This window comes from Sorex araneus, chromosome 3 (assembly GCF_027595985.1).
Source record: "Sorex araneus isolate mSorAra2 chromosome 3, mSorAra2.pri, whole genome shotgun sequence".
NCBI lineage: Eukaryota > Metazoa > Chordata > Mammalia > Eulipotyphla > Soricidae > Sorex > Sorex araneus.
In genome coordinates, this window is record NC_073304.1 from 165,145,490 (window position 1) to 165,163,238 (window position 17,749).

The 17,749-nt window shown below is 37.2% G+C and overlaps 1 protein-coding gene across 1 annotated transcript in view; it reads left to right on the forward strand.

The window, feature by feature from the left end:
- Nucleotides 1-17,749, forward strand: part of SIK2 (salt inducible kinase 2) — a 125,284-nt gene that overhangs the window by 15,359 nt on the left and 92,176 nt on the right. Inside the window, exons 2-3 of the mRNA XM_055132756.1 lie at nt 393-509; nt 3,674-3,737. Of these exons, the coding sequence (XP_054988731.1) occupies nt 393-509; nt 3,674-3,737 (181 nt within the window). The remainder of the gene's footprint in view (nt 1-392; nt 510-3,673; nt 3,738-17,749) is intronic.

A 17,749-nucleotide genomic window follows, 5' to 3' on the forward strand; every position in this document is an offset into this window, starting at 1 on the left:
CAGTGCAACAGAAATTATCTCTAACTTGTCTGATCTTCTGTTTATAAGTACATTACAGTTGAAGATAACTAGTAGATAACTAGTTGAAACCACTAAGATTTTATTACTTTGGATATAAATGGAATAAAAGGGCATTCCAGAAGTACTGGAAGGGAACTGTTTTTCATTAAAGTCACTTGGCAGGGTTATTTTTCATAGTACAACTGGTGACATTCCCAGACAAAATCCACCACAGTACCCTTTCGAGATAGATGTGTGAGAAATATTTGTGGAGTGAATGAGCACTGCATTTAAATCAGTTCTCTTCATTGTCTTACCCATCTCAAGTGTCATTTATTAAAAAATAATTCTTAAATGGGAAAAGTGATAATTTATTTGTGTTTGGGATGCAGGTGGCGATAAAAATCATAGATAAATCTCAGCTGGATGCAGTGAACCTTGAGAAAATCTACCGAGAAGTACAAATAATGAAGTTGTTAGACCATCCTCATATAATCAAACTTTACCAGGTATGACTTGACCCTATACATTTCCATGCTTTTCACATTTAGTGTTCTATTTTGCATCATCATTTCTCTCTTTTATTAGTTTTTTTATGTTTGAAAAAGGATAATTATATGCTTTAATTACAGTGAATATTTTTATTTTCCATACTTAAAAATTTAGGAAATAAAAAATACTAGTAATGTATTTTTTAAGTTGTCTTGAAAACTATAAGTTATTTCATTAAAAAGACTGCAGTTGTAAATTTATGATGCCCAGCTAAGTTTTGATTACTGTGCCTTTAACAGGATTTTACTTATTTAAAACTGAATCATTTTATGCTTTATGAAATACAAAGGCTAGAGTAATAATGTTACTTGCATTTTTTTAATAGTATTATATTTTGGGTTATTTTACCAAATAAGAGAAATTAACTACTTTTTAAAATATCAACTATAATTAGACATAATTTTGTAAACTATATATATATAAATATATATATTTGCTTTTTGGGTCATACCCAGCGATCCTCAGGGGTTACTTCTGGCTCTGCATAGGGCTGGAGCCATAGCACAGCCCGTAAAGTGTTTGCCTTGCATGCGGCTGACCCGGGTTCGATTCCCAGCATCCCATATGGTCCCCTGAGCACCACCAGGGGTAATTCCTGAGTACAGAGCCAGGAGTAACCCCTGTGCATTGTCGTGTGTGACCCAAAAAAAAACACCAAAAAAAAACAACTCCACTCTCTGCACTCAGGAATTACTCCTGGTGGTGCTTGAGGGTCCCTATGGGATGCCAGGGATTAAACCTAGGTCGGCCACGTGCAAAGCAAACACCCTACCCGCTGTACTATCACTCTGGCCCCTGTAAACTTTATTTTAAGGATAAGCTGCTTTTTAAATGGAAGACTGTCTCAGATTTTTAAAAAGTAATTCATGCTTGATTATGTAGTACCAAAGTTTTCTTTCACATTTTTATTCATTAACATGTAGAATTTTTATATTAGAAAAATTTATTTTGAAAGCAATTTTTCAACCATTTTTATTGAGGCACAAAACTGCTAATCATACTTTTATTTTAAAATTTTTTAAAATTCAAATATTTCAGTCTACTGGCCTATGGCTTTGATCTGTAGAGTATGATTTGTCACCCTGGTATGCTAGACTCTGCCTTACTGACTCACGACTATTACATTTTCAGAAGCTTGCCAAACAATTAATCACATTAGTGGTTTGAAATCAGCAATGATTGTAGGAATGTATTTATACCACACCAGTTTATAGCTTAGGACCTTTTTATTTCCATAGAAATCTTGTAATAAAAAAATGTTCATATTTATCTTCTCATGTGCATTTTATATTAAGCAGAATATATATGATGGCATAAGAATATTATTTGTGTCTTTATATATAAAAACACATACATATATGCATGCACATATTCTATATATAGTCTTAACAACTTTTTATAGATAATTGCAATTTGAAAGCAGTGGAGATCACTGGAGACCATTAGTGCTACCATTAGCTACAGTAGGGCTAATACAGTTACAAACTGTGGTGTGCCACTCAAAACAGTTCCTTAAGTACCAGAACTGCAGAGGACCGCTAAGGTCAAATTTTTATCAGTGTAGTTTTCTATTTAACCTTTTTCTGTATAATAGTTAAAGAGGATGCTCGTAAGAAACTAAACATCATTCTTTTGAAATATCTGAGGAGAGGCCAGGGAGATGGCTCAAAGAACTGAGCACATGCATTGCATTTGGAAGCCCTAGGTTTGATTCCCAGTATCAAATGGTCCCCAAAACACTGCCAGGACGTGACCCCCAAGCATTGACCCCCCCTACAAGCATAACCCCTGAGAGGAGGGGTTTATCCAAAAGAAAAAAAAATGTCTCATGAACCAGAGTCAAACTGAGGGCATACCCATATTTCACATCATAATTTTGTCTTCATTTGAATTAATAGGCTAACTTAATTGACTTTTTAACTTGTCCGAAGTTATAAGTAATTCTTAGATTTCTAATCTGATAGGGATAATCCTAGACCTGTGTATTAGAACAAATTTAGTTTCAGTGTTTTCCGTAGATGGCACTTAAACTTTAGATTTGCATGTGCTGGTATAGAAGAAGGACTTATTACAAAGAAGCAGTCTAAAATTCAGTCACTTGAATTAGTAAATTCATTTCCTGTCTAAATAGACCTTAGAGTACATTGAAAAATCAAGTTTGTGACAATAACACACCTCCTTTAAACTTATTTAAATAAAAGTATAGCTTTATAGATTTGTAAAGAACAGCCTTTGAACACTTTTTAAGTTGCAATATTTGGTAACAATTTTAAAGTAGAGTGGGAGGAAATCTACATTGTGTCAGAGTATCTGTCCTGAAGACCTGATAAACTGACCTCTAATGTATTATTCTCTATTTAATAAGACTACATGATAATACAGAGCTGGAAAAGCCAATGAGATTGTTATGTTTTGGGTGTGTTTTGTTTTGTTTGTTTCTTTTCCCAAGTTAATCTTAAAACTCTTTTAACAGGATTTTTTCCTATGACTAAATAATAAGATACTAGCATTTCTCAGATTTGGTGCACAAAAAGTCACCTGGAGATTCTTTTAAAACGCAAATTCTGTTTTAGAAAGCCTGGGGTGATACTCATCATTTCAGACAGGCGCCTGGGCAGTGCTCTTGCTGCTTAGGTCTGTGTGCATCCCACTTGGAAGAACATAGCTCTAGATTTTTTTTTTTTAACTAAAAGTAGTCTGCATGCAAAAATAATTAGCAAGGGTATGATAGTGATAGTGATTGTTGTGGCTGAAGCTGTAGTTCAGTGATAGGGTGTGTGCTAAGAGTGTGAGGTTCTAGGTTCCATCCCTAATACCAGAAAGCGAAGTAAAAAGTTGTCATGAGTCTTGGAAACGTAACCAGCTTCTGAATTTTTCATCATATCAATTCTTTCACTCATTTCCCTTACAGGAGCCCCCTAAGCAGGGTTTGGGGTCCCAGGACCACTCCCAGCCTGCTGGGCTGTCTGGTTCAGTGCTGGCCCAGCAGTGCAGGATTGCCGGGGGCCAGCAGGGAATTCCCACCATGCTTGCCTCTCTCACTGATTTTCACTTTAAATAACACCATAGAATATTGTGCTGTCTTTTCCTCTGACACTGACATGGGATTATTTATCAACAGGTAATGGAGACCAAAAGTATGCTGTATCTTGTGACAGAATATGCCAAAAATGGAGAAATTTTTGGTAAGTCAATCTTTTTTAAATGAAAACATGAATGAAGGGTTTTCTAGAGTTAGGGGGGAAGCTTGTTTGTGTGTTGGCAGGTTTGACATTAAGAATTAAAATATCGGGGGGCTGGAGCGATAGCACAGCGGGTAGGGCGTTTGCCTTGCACATGGTCGACTTGGGTTTGATTCCCAGCATCCCTTATGGTCCCCTGAGCACCGCCAGGAGTGATTCCTGAGTGCAGAGCCAGGAGTAACCCCTGTGCATCGCCAGGTGTGACCCAAAAAACAAAAAAAACAAAAAAAAAAAGAAAAGGAAAAAAAAGAATTAAAATATCCCAAAATCAAAAAATATGGAATATAATTTATTCACTGACATTTATATTAAAAATAGTGTTTCAAAAAACAACACAGCAACAAAAGAAAATTTGTGTTTTATTCTTTCATGTTAAAGGAACAATAGAATTAAAGGTAGAAGGAAACTTCCAATCATACGGCAAGGGAGTTTTTCTCTCCTTTTCACCTTCTCTCCAGGGTCAACAAATATTTATGGAACTTGGATTATGTCTCAGGAATTCCATTAGGTTTTGGGATATGGAGTCATCTAATAACACAGTCCTGTCATTGTGGATCTGATAGTATTGTGGGCTGTTAACTATAATTGAAGATCTCAGGCAAGTTGCTAAACCTCTGGGATCCAGTTCCTTTATTTTTAACAGAAAGCACTTACTATTTGGTCTCTATGATCCATTCTAATCCTTTAAAACCTAGACATCTTTTCAAAGTCTTTGCTTTTTCCTATTTTATTTTTCCATTTGAAGCCTAAACACTGTAGGCAGTCTAACAGTTTTGGTTTCAAGTTAAATTTAAGTCAGATTAATTTTTATACAGCTTTATTGTGGAATAATTTAACATAATAACTTACATGTATTTAATGTGGAAGTTTAATAAATTTTCTCTCCTTTCTTTCTCTATCTCTCTCACACACACACACACATACACACTCACACACACAACAGTCTGAAACTATTGCCAAAATTAAGAAATCCAACTCACTCAAGTTTCTTTGAGTCCCTTTGCAATATCTCAGAAGCTGGGAACATTCACAGATTATATCTCATTTATTCTTTGTCCCATGAGGATCACTCCTTTGAGTGATGTTTAGTGTCACATGTGCTAAAATAAAATCTCTTACTTTTCTTCTGGTTTTTCACTTGGTTGGTGGCTTGAGGCGAGGAGAGGTTCTGACGAGAGGATAAATTTGGTCAATGTTACTCATCTCAGGTGAACACAGGTACACCTCCTATCCTTTCCAAATTGTTCTTAATTTTATTTTGGAGAAAGAATTACATATACTTGCCTATAGTTTTGAAAAATATATTATTTACAGTTGAATTTTAAATCATTCTGATAATTTTCTAATTATATTTTAAAGATAGTTGGTGTTTCCTCATATTGTTTTTCTTTATTAAGCTACTCCTTACTGTGCTTATTTCAATTATTTCGGGTTAGGGGTTGGTTTTGGTGCCACACCTACTGGTTCTCAGGGCTTACTCCTGGCTTGTGCCCAGGGATCACTTCTTGGCGGTGCTCAGGGAACCATATGCAGTGCCAGGGATTGAAACTGGTCTGTGTAGTGCAAGACAAACACCTTACCTGCTGCACTATCTCTCTAGCCCCTAAATTCTTTAGATATTTGTTGTAACTAGAAACTCCTTAACTGGCTCTGGACTGGAGTGGTATGGGCTTTGAAGCAAGACAGATCTAGTGTAGAGTGCAGCCGACCCTACTCAACTGTTGCGTTATTTTAGTCCAGTTTCCTTCTTTCCATTTCTTCCCATTCTATTCTTTTACTCTCTTTCCTCTTTTTTGCCTTTCTTTCTGTTCTTTTTCTTTTTTTCTTAAATTCTTAAATTCAGTCATTCATTTCTTCACTGTCTTTCAAGAAATCTTTGAAAACTCTCACATACTATTCTATGTGGTAAAAATACTGCAGTGAAGAAAATAGATCTTCTGTTCTTATGGATGTAAATTCAAAGTTGTCCCCGGGGGAGAAGCAGTAAACAAAGCAATTATATAGTGTATAGTATGATGATAAATGCTGTAAAATAGTAAAACAAAGAGGAGGGCATGGGGAGTAGGATAGTTGAGTGTGTTATTAGAATGGTCAGTTGAGTGCCATTAGTATTTGTGCTAAGAGTGAAAAGCTCAGTGATATTGATAAGGGAGAAAGGATGATCCAGGGACAGGGAAAAGTAAGTGCAAAGACCCAATGGCAGCAGTGTGACTAATGTGGTCAAGAAATAGCAAGGAGGAGATGAGGACAGAAAGATAAGTGGGACTCAGGTGTGGGACAAAATTTGTTAGTCATTGTAAGGATATTTGCTGGAGCGATAGCACAACGGGTAGGGCGTTTGCCTTGCACACAGCCGACCAGGGTTCGATTCCTCCATCCCTCTCAGAGAGCCTGGCAAGCTACTGAGAGTATCTCGCCCTCACGGCAGAGCCTGGCAAGCTACCCGTGGCATTTTCGATATGCCAAAAACAGTAACAAGTGTCACAATGGAGATGTTACTGGTGCCCACTCGAGCAAATCGATGAACAACGGGGTGACAGTGATACAGTGATACCATGAATAAAATTAGGAAATCATTAGAAGGGCTTTAGCAAAGAAATAATTGCATGTAAGTTAGCATTTTAGAATTATCCTTGCTTCCTTGAGAGTAGCTTATAGTGAGCAAGGGTGAAAACTGGAAGATAAGGTATAATGCTTTGGCAGTTGTCCGAGAAAAACGATTGTGGCATAGAACAGAATAGTGGTAAGTCTGGTCCCTGAGGCACTTAAACATTAAAAAGTTGAGGAAAAAAAGAGGAACTGTCTGAATAGGAGACAAAAAAGGAAGAACCAAGACTGTGTTGACCTGGAAATAAAGTGAAGACAGCGTTTTAGGAGAATAGAGTGGATATTGGGTCAAATGTTGCTTGGTAGATCAAGAAAGATGAAAATGATAAATGAACATTGTATTTGGCAGTTGGAAAGAGACATTTTGGTGGAGCAAGTAGTCCAAAAGCTAGATCTGCTGTTTGAAAAGAAAAGTTGAGAGTAGAACAGACAATTTTTTTGAATATTTTATTCTACTAGTAGGGAGAAAAAAATGGCAAGTAGTTGAGATAGGAGCCTACATGGTGAAGGGCAGGATTCTTAAGTCTCTATTTAGTATATTTTTAAATTTGTCTATAATTTTAAATTAAAAGGGGCATGACTCGATAAATATCATTTCTGTGATAATGAATTATTCAAAGTTGCTCTTTCTTACTAAGTCCTTTGATGAAAGTTTTGCTCATGTTATGTTTTATATAAGTTGAGGCACAATTTGGGGGTTTTCAATGTGTAATATTTCTTTTCAGACCTCCAAGGCAGTACTCTGGCATCTCCAGGGCCTACCCCAGTGGTGTATCACTAGGCCAAACAGTTCAATGCTTAGACTGACCATGTGGCACTACTCAAGTCCAGTGATGCTGGGGGCGGTTGGGGGCTCCTGTGGTGCTCAGAGGATCATGTTGTGTGAGGGATCGAACCTGGGACCTTACTTTGACCCATTGCCCCAGAGCCATAAATTTTTTTGCCATTGGAAATTTCCATGAAAAAGCCATGTAAAAATATTGAACGAAGTATTCCAAGCTATGTATTAAGGTTTATCTTTCATGTTTATAACTGGAATTCCTTTTAACTTTTTAAGTGTTCTTTTGGGTCCTATCAGTGCTGAGGACATTGTGTTCCTTTTTTTCTCCTTTATTCCCTTAGTTTCATGTTTAGTTGGCAAGCAGACCATACCTTGTGTTCTTGAAAAATGACTTGAAATTAAATCCTCCTGTTTCCACAGTCATCACCCTGATCTCGGCTTTCATCACCTCAGGTCTCAATTCATGAAGACCTAGTGTTTTACCTCCTTGGTTCCTTTCCCAGTCCAGTTACCTTCGAGTATAATTATTATTTAATCTTTCAGAAATATTTCCATTATGCTACTACTGAGTCCAGTAAATAACACTTACCTTTCTATTACTTTCTGGTTTAAATCCAAACTCCTCATCCCATAAATAGGACAGCTGTCTAACATCAGTGGAGGTGCCCACCTTTCCTTCCATAGGTCTCTGGTAGACCATGCTGCTGTAGGTAGAGCATCCAAATTGCACTTTATACGACTCATTCCAGCTAGTAACCATCCTCCCTCCTTCCCTTTCTGCCTCTGCCTTTCTTCTCTGTCTACTGATGTTTCCTGTTTTTCTCTCTCTAGCTTTCTCTCTCTCTATCACTCTCTCCCCTTCTTCTCCCTTCCTCCTTCCCTCTCCTCTCTCTCACTCTGTGTTTTTAGTTTTGCCAAAGTTGAAGATACAAGGTTTATTGCCAATAGCAGCACTTTCTGGTTCTTACCACACTCATTTTCCTTCCTCAGATTTTCACTTCTTTTAACTGATTAATTTAAATTTACCCTTGGTTCCCAAAGTAATGAGCTTACTTTGCTGCTTCAGACTTTTTTTTTGTCTAATTGTTTGAAGCATATTTTAATTTTACCCCCTATTTCTGTATGGGGAATATTTTAAAAAGTATATAAGGACCAGTCATAGAGACTTCAAATTTTTAGATAAAAATTTTAGTTAGGATTATTTGTAGCAAGGGCATTGATGAGCCAAATGGTAATAAGTTTATAAGACCTTCTTAGGAATACAAATATAGTGGTAGTATATAGCTTGAATTATTGGAGAAAGGGGGCTGCTTAGGAGGCAGTTTTGGTTGTTTAGATATGAGACTGAGTGCCTGGGTTAAGATGTTAGTTATCATATCATGAGAAAAGATTTTAAGCAAAAGGCATTTCCAGTTCTAAAAATAACAATGAGTAATATTTATTGAGCACTCCCTTTTTGTTGGGTACTATTTAAAGTATTTTACACAATTCATTTATTTAAACTCAACCAAAAAAATTGTAATTGAAAGACTCAGTAAGCTGTCTGAAGTCATGTAGAAAGTAGGTGACAGTCCAAAAGTAAGCCACAGAGTCCTCGAACCTACAGCAAAATTCATAATTAAAAATTCTGCTGCCCACCACTGAGTGTGTATTAGATGATCTCAAATAAAACCTTGAAAGTTTGATTTAAGATCTCTGTGATTAAAGAGTGTTTGTGATACGGTTGACAGCAATCCCAGCATCTGGTTCCCAGCTAAAAAAAATTGTAAATTCAATTTAAAATGTGCTATTGGAGATAACATCAGTACATTTAGTTTGATATGAGCTGTTAGCAGTTGAAGATAGGGAAACAAATGATATTCAAAAGAGAATTTAAATTCAACAATAAAAAGACAAACAACCCAATTTAAAAATGAACAAAAGACTGGAACCAGACACTTCACAAAAGAAGATATATAAATAGCCAGTAAGCACATGGAAAATTAACCGACATTATTAGGCATGAAAGAAATGCAGATTAAAAACCATGGTGAGATAACATTACAAACCAACTAAATTCTGAAAAAGATTGATAATCATAAATGTTAGTTAGACTACAAAATAACTAGTATTCTCAGACTCTGCTGGTTTGAGTGTAAAACTTGGGAGATGTTTCTTGTCAGGTTAAACAAAAAACTATCCTATTACCTAGCAATTCCCTTTTAGGTATTTACCCAAGAAAAACTTGAATGTTCATAAAGGGATTTGCACATAGATGTTCATAACAACTTTTTTCATAAGTAGCAACTCAAGTATCCATAAACAGAAGAATGTATCCAAAACAAATTGTGGTATAATAATACAATGGAAGATGACACAGCAATAAAAAGGAATTAACTACTCATACATGCAGCAACAGGAACAAATCTTACAGATATTATGCTGAGCAAAAAAGTTAGACATAAGAGTTTCTACTTTATGGTTCTGTTTATATGAAGTTCTACAACAGGCAAAAACTAATAATTGGCTGGCGGGAGGGCAGAGGGTAGTACAGCAAGTAAGGTACTTGCCTTGCACATGACTAATCTGGATTTGTTTGGTTTTGGTCTTTGGGCCACACCCAGCTATGCGCAGGGTGTACTGGTGGACTCTGGGGACCATCCAAGGACAATGCTAGGGATCAAAGCCAGGCTGCATGCAAACCTTAACCATTGTACTATCTCTCCATTCCAGGAGAGGAGAGATTTTACTAAAAGGGAACAAGAGGAAACTATCTTGGTGAAATGTTTTTGTTTTGAGTGGATTTTAGTTGTGTATTGAATTGACTGAATTGTGTACTATACAGAGTATACAATAAACAGATCTCACTACTGACTTCAGAATTTGCATATTATTGTCTGTAAAATTATACCATAGTAAATTTTTTCTTTCTCAAAAAGAAGATTTTTGTAGTATAGACATCAAATTGTGAGAATTATATGCATAGAAGTGATGAGTAAATTTGTAATTTATAATGTTATCACCAAGAGAAGAGGCTGAGAAGTGAGTTTTGTTAATTACTTCATTTATAAAGCAGATGGGAGGAGACGGTGAAATAGAATATTTTGGGAAATAAGGACAGTTTCTGTTCTGGTTAGCCAGAGAGCTTGGAGTGAGTGAGCAAGGGAAGACAAGTGTGGTCATGAGGAATTCCTGATGACCGAAGGGAATGTCTCTGAATAAACGGGGAGCAAAATCAGACTTCACTAGTGATGGGTGGTGAGCAAAGGGAGAGAGATAATATAATGCTATATGGAGATATTCAAGGTAGAGAGGAGGCAATCAAGGCAGAGTTAGTGTTCTCTGAATTCAGTGTTGTATCATCATTTTGTTGATACAATACTAGTGGTGGTCATGAAGAAACCAGAAAAGAAAATATAGGCAGGGAAGAAGAGCCAGTTGGTGGTAGTACAGGGTCCCGGGAAAGACAAGAAACAATGGCATCAAAACCAGGAAGGAATGATTAGCTTGGAAGAGAGAAGTTTACCTTCTCTGAGGTGTACAAAGTGACATTACAATAAGAAATAGGACTGGTGCCGAGGATACGGCTACAGAGGTGCTTTGGGGTAAAATGGAAAATGAGTATATTGTTAGGGGATAGCTTTAATTCATTCTGTAATATAGCAGATGAGACATCAGGGAAAGTGTGGGACTTAGACATTGTGGTGTGGGGAAGGGGTTAGAGCAGATGGAGATACTCATACGACAGTCAAGGGATGAATCAAAGCACCAGTAATTAGTGATGTGGGTGTTCGTGACAGACTCACAGTCATCTTTCCAACTCAGGGGAAAAAAATAGACAGTACGAGTGACTCAGGTTGGGGATTTGAATGGCAGGAGGTCAAATTCATGGAGGAGATGGTGTGGCCAGAGAGGGCAGAGTTGAAATGGCTGACTTCAAGATTCGAGTTCTGAAGAGACAAAAGTGAGGTGTGCCAATAAACTGATGTGCCAATAGAATGGAGCAGTGGAGCAATTGCAAGTCCTAAAGACACTGAAGTGATTTCAGGAAAAACATCCCCCTAGAAAACAATAGAAACTTTCACCTTGAGCCCAACATTGCTGCTTCTGAGTTCTTTTCTGCTCCTGGCACTGATTACCCTGGCTGTGCCCTGCTAATTCAGAAGCAGCCTTGGGGCTTTGCACTGTCCTCAGCTGCTGCTCATTTGCACAGAGAGGTTTCCTGTGCCATCTGGTTTCCTTGCTCCATCTGACTAGGTTTCCTCCAGCAGAGTGATTTCAATGGCTTGCAGGGAGACACATCTACAGTGGATGACCTCTGCGTGATGGGGCTGTGGGACAGGGGACACATCTACAGTCGATGACCCTGCATGATGGGGCTGTAGGGCTGGGGACTAGTCTCAGTGTTTGACCCCTGCATGGTGGGGCTGTGATACCTGTGCCTTTTATTTTATTCGGTTCATTTACAGCACAGAATTCCAGAAAAGCTTTACATAGGAGAATATGCAACACCAGTAAGCCTAAAATATAGAAGAGTAAAGAATTTAATCAGAAAGTAAATCTAAGAGTAAGAAACAGGCACTAATTTCAGACAGTGAAGGCCTAAGAGCTACAGAGTTGGCACTAACTTTTCTGGTTGTCAGAGTGAAAAGATTACAGTTACTTACAGAATTTTTTGTAAGAGAAGAAAGCATCTACTCTTCAAGCAGAAGACTTCTTGAGAATAAATTCTAAAATAAACATTTCCTTTAAAGTTGTTTTTTTTTCTTTTTTTAAATTTAGGTAACATGGTTTACAATCGTTTCAATAGCTGTGTTTTAGGCATACAGTGTTACTGTACCCACCCCCTACTGAACCACCACCTGCTGAAGTGCCGATGCTAAGTAATCTGTATTTTAAAAACAAAAACCCAGTTAAAACAAATATTTTCAAGACTTTTACTGCTTTTGAAATAAAGACTAGGGTTCCTTAACAAAGAACAAAAATGATTATCCACCCAGATTTAAAAACAGTGACAATAAAGATACCATTTCTTGGATACTTACTCTGTGCTTAGTTACTAAGTCCTGTGTATTTACACCATATCATTTAGCTTTTTCAAAAATCTTAGGCAGTGGAGACTCTTAATATCTGTGTTTTGCAGATGAAACTGAGAACAGAAAGGGGAAACAGTTTGCCCAAGTTAAAGAGTAATTCAGTAGCATAACCAAGTCTTGAAGACTTAAGAGTCTGAGCTTTCAACAGTTCCACTATCCTACCTTGTTATATGTCATCCTAAGGCTCTTGTACTTAAAAGCTTCTTCTGTCTCAGAAACCTTGTATATTACTCTTTCTTTTGCTAAGACAATTCTCTGCCCTCCCCTCATGCCCTGAAAAATGCCAGTTAATTGAAGTAAATCTTAATAAATGTCATTCATTTAATGTTACTATTGAAACTAGAAACAGGCGAAACAAAAATCTTTAAAGATTTTTTTTTCTATTATAGTGACTAAAACTGTTCTTGACATAACTTCTTGTGTAGCTTTGGTCCCATATTCTCTTCTATGTTTAATGGAAGTAAGGAAAGCTTTGAGTCTTCAGTACTTTGGAAACTGGCCAGTGGACTTCTTACCAAATCTAATGACCATATCAAATCTAATGACCACAAAACCCATAACAAGACTGATCTACACACTGCCTCTCAGACTAGAACATGTGCAACTTCTGATTCCAGATCTGTGCTTTTATTGCTCTAGAGTCAGAAAAAGAAAATAGCCATTTGCACTATATATATTCAAACCCTACCTTTTTTTTTTTCTTTTTAAGCAGTCAAGTTTTTTGTAAGGGCTCCCCCCTCATATGAGTTCTTCATATGAGAGCATATTTATATAGTTCTCTCTCTTTGCACAACCAATTTTAGAATTGACATGCAAACTGCCTTCCATTGTTCTGGTTAAAATATCTGTGTATCTTTTGTGTGTGAATCACTGTTATAGGTGCCACTCATTTTGAGGGTGGGGTGCTATGTATGGGGAATGTCCAGTGCTGGGGACCCAACTCAGGACTCTGCACAAGCTAGATTTGTGCTCTGCCACTTGAGCCACATCCCCAGCCCCTCAATGTGTATCTTTTAATCTCCACTTGATTGTAAACTTCTGCTGAGGACTTAGCACAATGCACAGCATTTTACAAACACCTGCTTGATGAATGGTGAAATGGTTCTCTTCGGCCTCTTACACCTTATTTGCTCAGTGAAGCCAACGGGAGAACATTCTGCCAGGTTTAGCAGTCTGAGACAGTTCTTTGTTCAGTTTTTAAAAGGAGTTTTCTGTTGGTTTACTCTTCAGGAGATAAAAGTGAATGAGGAAATGCTAATTGAATCAGGGAAGAGAGTTGGCTTCCTCTAGTGTACTGAACAAGTTTTGAGTACTTACTGGCAATTACCCTCCAGTTACATTCTTTCTTAACTCCCACATGGCCCTAAAATAATCTTTTCCAGAGTATAATGGTAAATAAGAGAATAGGAACCAAATCTGAGTAATTTTGTTTTCCATTTCTTATACAGAAGTGGTGCTCATGTCTTGATCTGAAGGCAAGGAGTATGTGACGGGCAAACGAAGTGGCTAAAAAGAGCCTTGCGTTATTTGTAAACAGGTGTTTGACTCTTTAAGTTTTTCCTTTGGAATTACGGGTGTGATTAATGAAAGACATTCCCTATTTCTGTGTTCTTCAGAACTGTCTCTTATGTTTGCCCATGTGGTCATATGCAGTAAATGGTGCAAAAACCTTAGGGTGGCACCTCATCGGGACAATTTGGGCACTGTTCAAACAATTAAACCGGCAGTCAGCAGATTCCGGCCTGGTAATTAAATTACCCTGGGCCTTTGTTTTCAGATTTCTGTTCCTTGATATGCTGTGTCTTTCCAGGCCAAGCATGTGCCTGAGGTTTATTGATTCATTTCCTGTCTTTCCCTTTCAGTGGTAACATATTAGGATGCGAACTATAGAGATTGAAAAAGAGCTTTGTTTTGGCCAAAATACCCTTGGACTCTTGGTTACACAGAGAATCTAAGGGCCAGTTTCTTTGGCCTTCTATTGCTACCTTAACAGCATGGTGATGCTAGAAAAACCATTCACTTGCCTTTTTGTTATGTGTTTAAATGAACATTTTATAACAGCAGTGTGAGTCTAAGTTTAAATTTGGGTTTTGTTTGTTTGTTAATGATTAACAGGACCCCACTTGCAATGCTATTCAAATCTGTCTTCACTCCTCCACTTTGTTCTGTCATTGCTTCAGTTTGAACTTTCATCATTTTTCTCTGGATTTACTTTAGGAGCCGAAGGCCTCTGCCTCCAGCTTTGTCCCTCTTCAGAACCATATTCCATGTTGCTGTCAAAATGATCTTTCTAAAATGCAGATCTGATCTTGTCAGGTTTTTACTTAAAATAGTTCTATGGTTTCCCTCTTGCCTTCATTATAAAATCATATTGAATATCGAACTGATATAATGATGCAGCCCCTGTCTACCTTTCTTGTCACATCTCTGTCATGTGTCATTTGCACTTTATTAACTAAAATAATATGCTGAGCAGATATTCAGACAAATATGGTATTTCACACACCTGAGGATGGTATATGTCCGTGAAGAAAGGTACCAACTTGGTGTATAATCACAGTAAAGATATTAAACATATGAAACAGATGAAATACAGTTAGCATATTACGTTTATATCTGGAAGGGGATTGAAAATGTTGGTTCCAGGTAGTTAAAATTGGGTGAAATCAGTCAGAAGAAAAGGGTTAAAGCATGATCTCTCTCATATATGAGATTTAAAGATATAACATAAGGCCAAAGGCAACAGAACTGGAGAATTGGTCCACAGAACTGAGTTTGCAGGGAGGGGCAGGTTGAGAGGGAGGGGCTTTTGGGACCTTGGGGAAGGAAAGTGGTTACTCTGATGATGATATGATGTCAGAGTGATGTTGGCATGAAATCATCATTAACAGGGTTGAAAATCACAGTACCGCAATAAAGATTTTTAATTTTTTTAATTAAGATTTTTTAAAAGCCATCCTTCAGTGTAAAATTTAGGGCCTTCCCTTTTAAATTGTTATTTGATGCATCCAACCTTTGAAAAAAAAAATCAGGTCAAATTGGATTATTTGTAAATCTCCCTAGTTAACCTGAAGGAAGACTAATAAGTACATAAAAGAGTCAGCGTGATTCATGTTTATTCGTGTTAATTCATGTTGATTCATGCTTCAAGAAGTTGCTTTCCCCTAACTTCTGTTTCAGTTGTGTGAGACATTAAAAGAAAATGCCAGAGTAAGATCTGTGTGCTATTCCGAAGGCAAGCCATAGAACATTTTTGACCCTTGGTGTCTTCTAAAAATGAGGGGGTTGTATGCTCTCATCAAGTTTTATATGCTGGATACTATGACTGGTGCTAGCAATTTCAAAGATGAAAAGATAAATGAATGACTTGATTATTACATGAAGGGATTGGAGTCAATTCTCTAGGTCTAAAAGTTGATGCCTGTAAATCTCAGGAAACAAAGTTTAGTTTCTGAACATTTGATGAATGGAATGGATTTGTCGGAGCTGATTAGATGAATTGTTTTTAAGCTGCGTATGTTTGGAAATATAAGCATAACAGGCTTTAATTGAATAGACAAGATTCTGAAAAGCAGTCCAGTTTTTCTGTTAACTTCCATTTTCATTTCAGCTATCTCCTGCAGATTATTGGCAGCCTGCCGTCAGCTCTGGTTCAAAGCTGACATTCTGTGCTGTGAGCAGTCAGCTTCTCCCCTGTCTGGCAGCTGCAGCTGCAGCGAGGCTACAGCGAAGGGCGGCATCAGTTCTCATCTGAGCCATAACCGTACCCAGCCGAATTCTATTAATGTGGGGCTTTTGGCAGTCTGTGTTCTCTGTCTTTCAGAATGAATTTCTATTAAGTGAGTCATTGTATTAAGGCATTTCAATAAGATTGAATTAATTCAGAAAAAAAAAAAACCCTGCTTCATTGTGAAAGGGGAGAACGAGAGGCAGATTTTATCTGCAATTAAGGTAGTAAGCAGGATAGATAAATTTCCTACTTATAATGAAAAAGTCACACAGGGGATGATCTTTCCATCTCCTGTTACAGAATTTTTTTTTTCCTGCTTTTTGAAAGAGGTCTCTGAGTGAAACCTTGTATTTCGGAAATGGCCTTCATTTTATCCTCATCACTAAATAGTCTGTTCTATTGCTTCACTGTTTATATTTCAAAGAAGTTTTTTCTGTCAAAGCAGCACATTGCTTTTAGGGGGTCTGTTGTATCTCAGACACAGTTCTGGGTGTGAATAACATCCGTGAACATGTTCCTTGTCTTCTTGAGACTTAAAATTAGCTAGGGTGTTTCAATTTGTGGGGAATTATAGAACTGAACTGTGTTAGAGTTCAGATACAAGAAAACAAAAGGAAGTAAGAAAATGAGGATCATTATTTGTTCCTTTATAAAAGTGGCCTAGGGAAACCTCTCTGATACATATTTGGGTATAAATTTAAAGAAAGAGTATGTGGAAGTAATTGTTTTGAAATCTTACATGGCTTAATATCTTGTATGTCTACCTTGTATTTCATGATTTATCTAGAAATAGAATTTAACTTGGATATAACTTCTCTCCCAGTAAAGAGAATGTTGCTTCACTGTCATGTCATTTCTAGGATTTCTGTTCAGAAGCCCACAGTGATACAGTTTCTGGTCTTGTGTTGTTTTATGCCTATGAGTTTGTAAGATCTTCTCATTCTAGGTGTTCTGAAATTTCAGTGATGTGCCTTATGTGGGTCTTTATTTTCCCTCTATGACTAAGCTGTTGGTGGACCCTATTAATCTAGAAACTCAAATCCTTGGGATCAAGGAAATCCCTTGAAGTACTTACTTGATGGTTTCCTTCCCTAATCTTATGTGTCCTCCTTCATAAATGCCTTTTATAGGTACTAACCCTTATGAACTGGTCATCTGTTTTTCCTTTCTATTATCCTGTTCCATGTCTTAGTCCTTTTGCTTGGCTTTCTGGGGATCTTATAAACCTTATTTCTAACCTTTCTCTTTGTTATTTTTATTATCTATGCATTAATTTTGTTCACTGGTTTTTCCTCTTGGTTGCAGACCACCTTTCTTGTAAGCCTGAAATCATGAGTTTAATCCCCAACACTAACCCACACACTCCAAATGCAATTTCAGCGATCACTGCTGTTTGGGACACCCCACCTCGAAATCTGCAGCATCTGTAGCCAAGTGTGTGTGATCATCTCAAACAAGTGTGTGACTTCTGGTCATTGCAACACCACCAGTAACAATAACAAAAGGAAAGGGGAAATTTTTTAAGTAAGTTAGACAGTACCTGTTATATTTGATTAGGTTTCCAAACATTATTTTACTGTATTTCCTTCTCTTTATATATGCAGTCCCTTTTGTCCTCCAGTTTTTTTTCCCAGTTGAAGTCTATGTTTTTTGTCTGTCTGGTTGTGTATTTTATACTAGATTATTTTTCGGTAATTATTAAACATATTTGGTTGCCAATTCCTATAGAAGAGTGAGACTAAGAAACTGACTCTACCAAGTG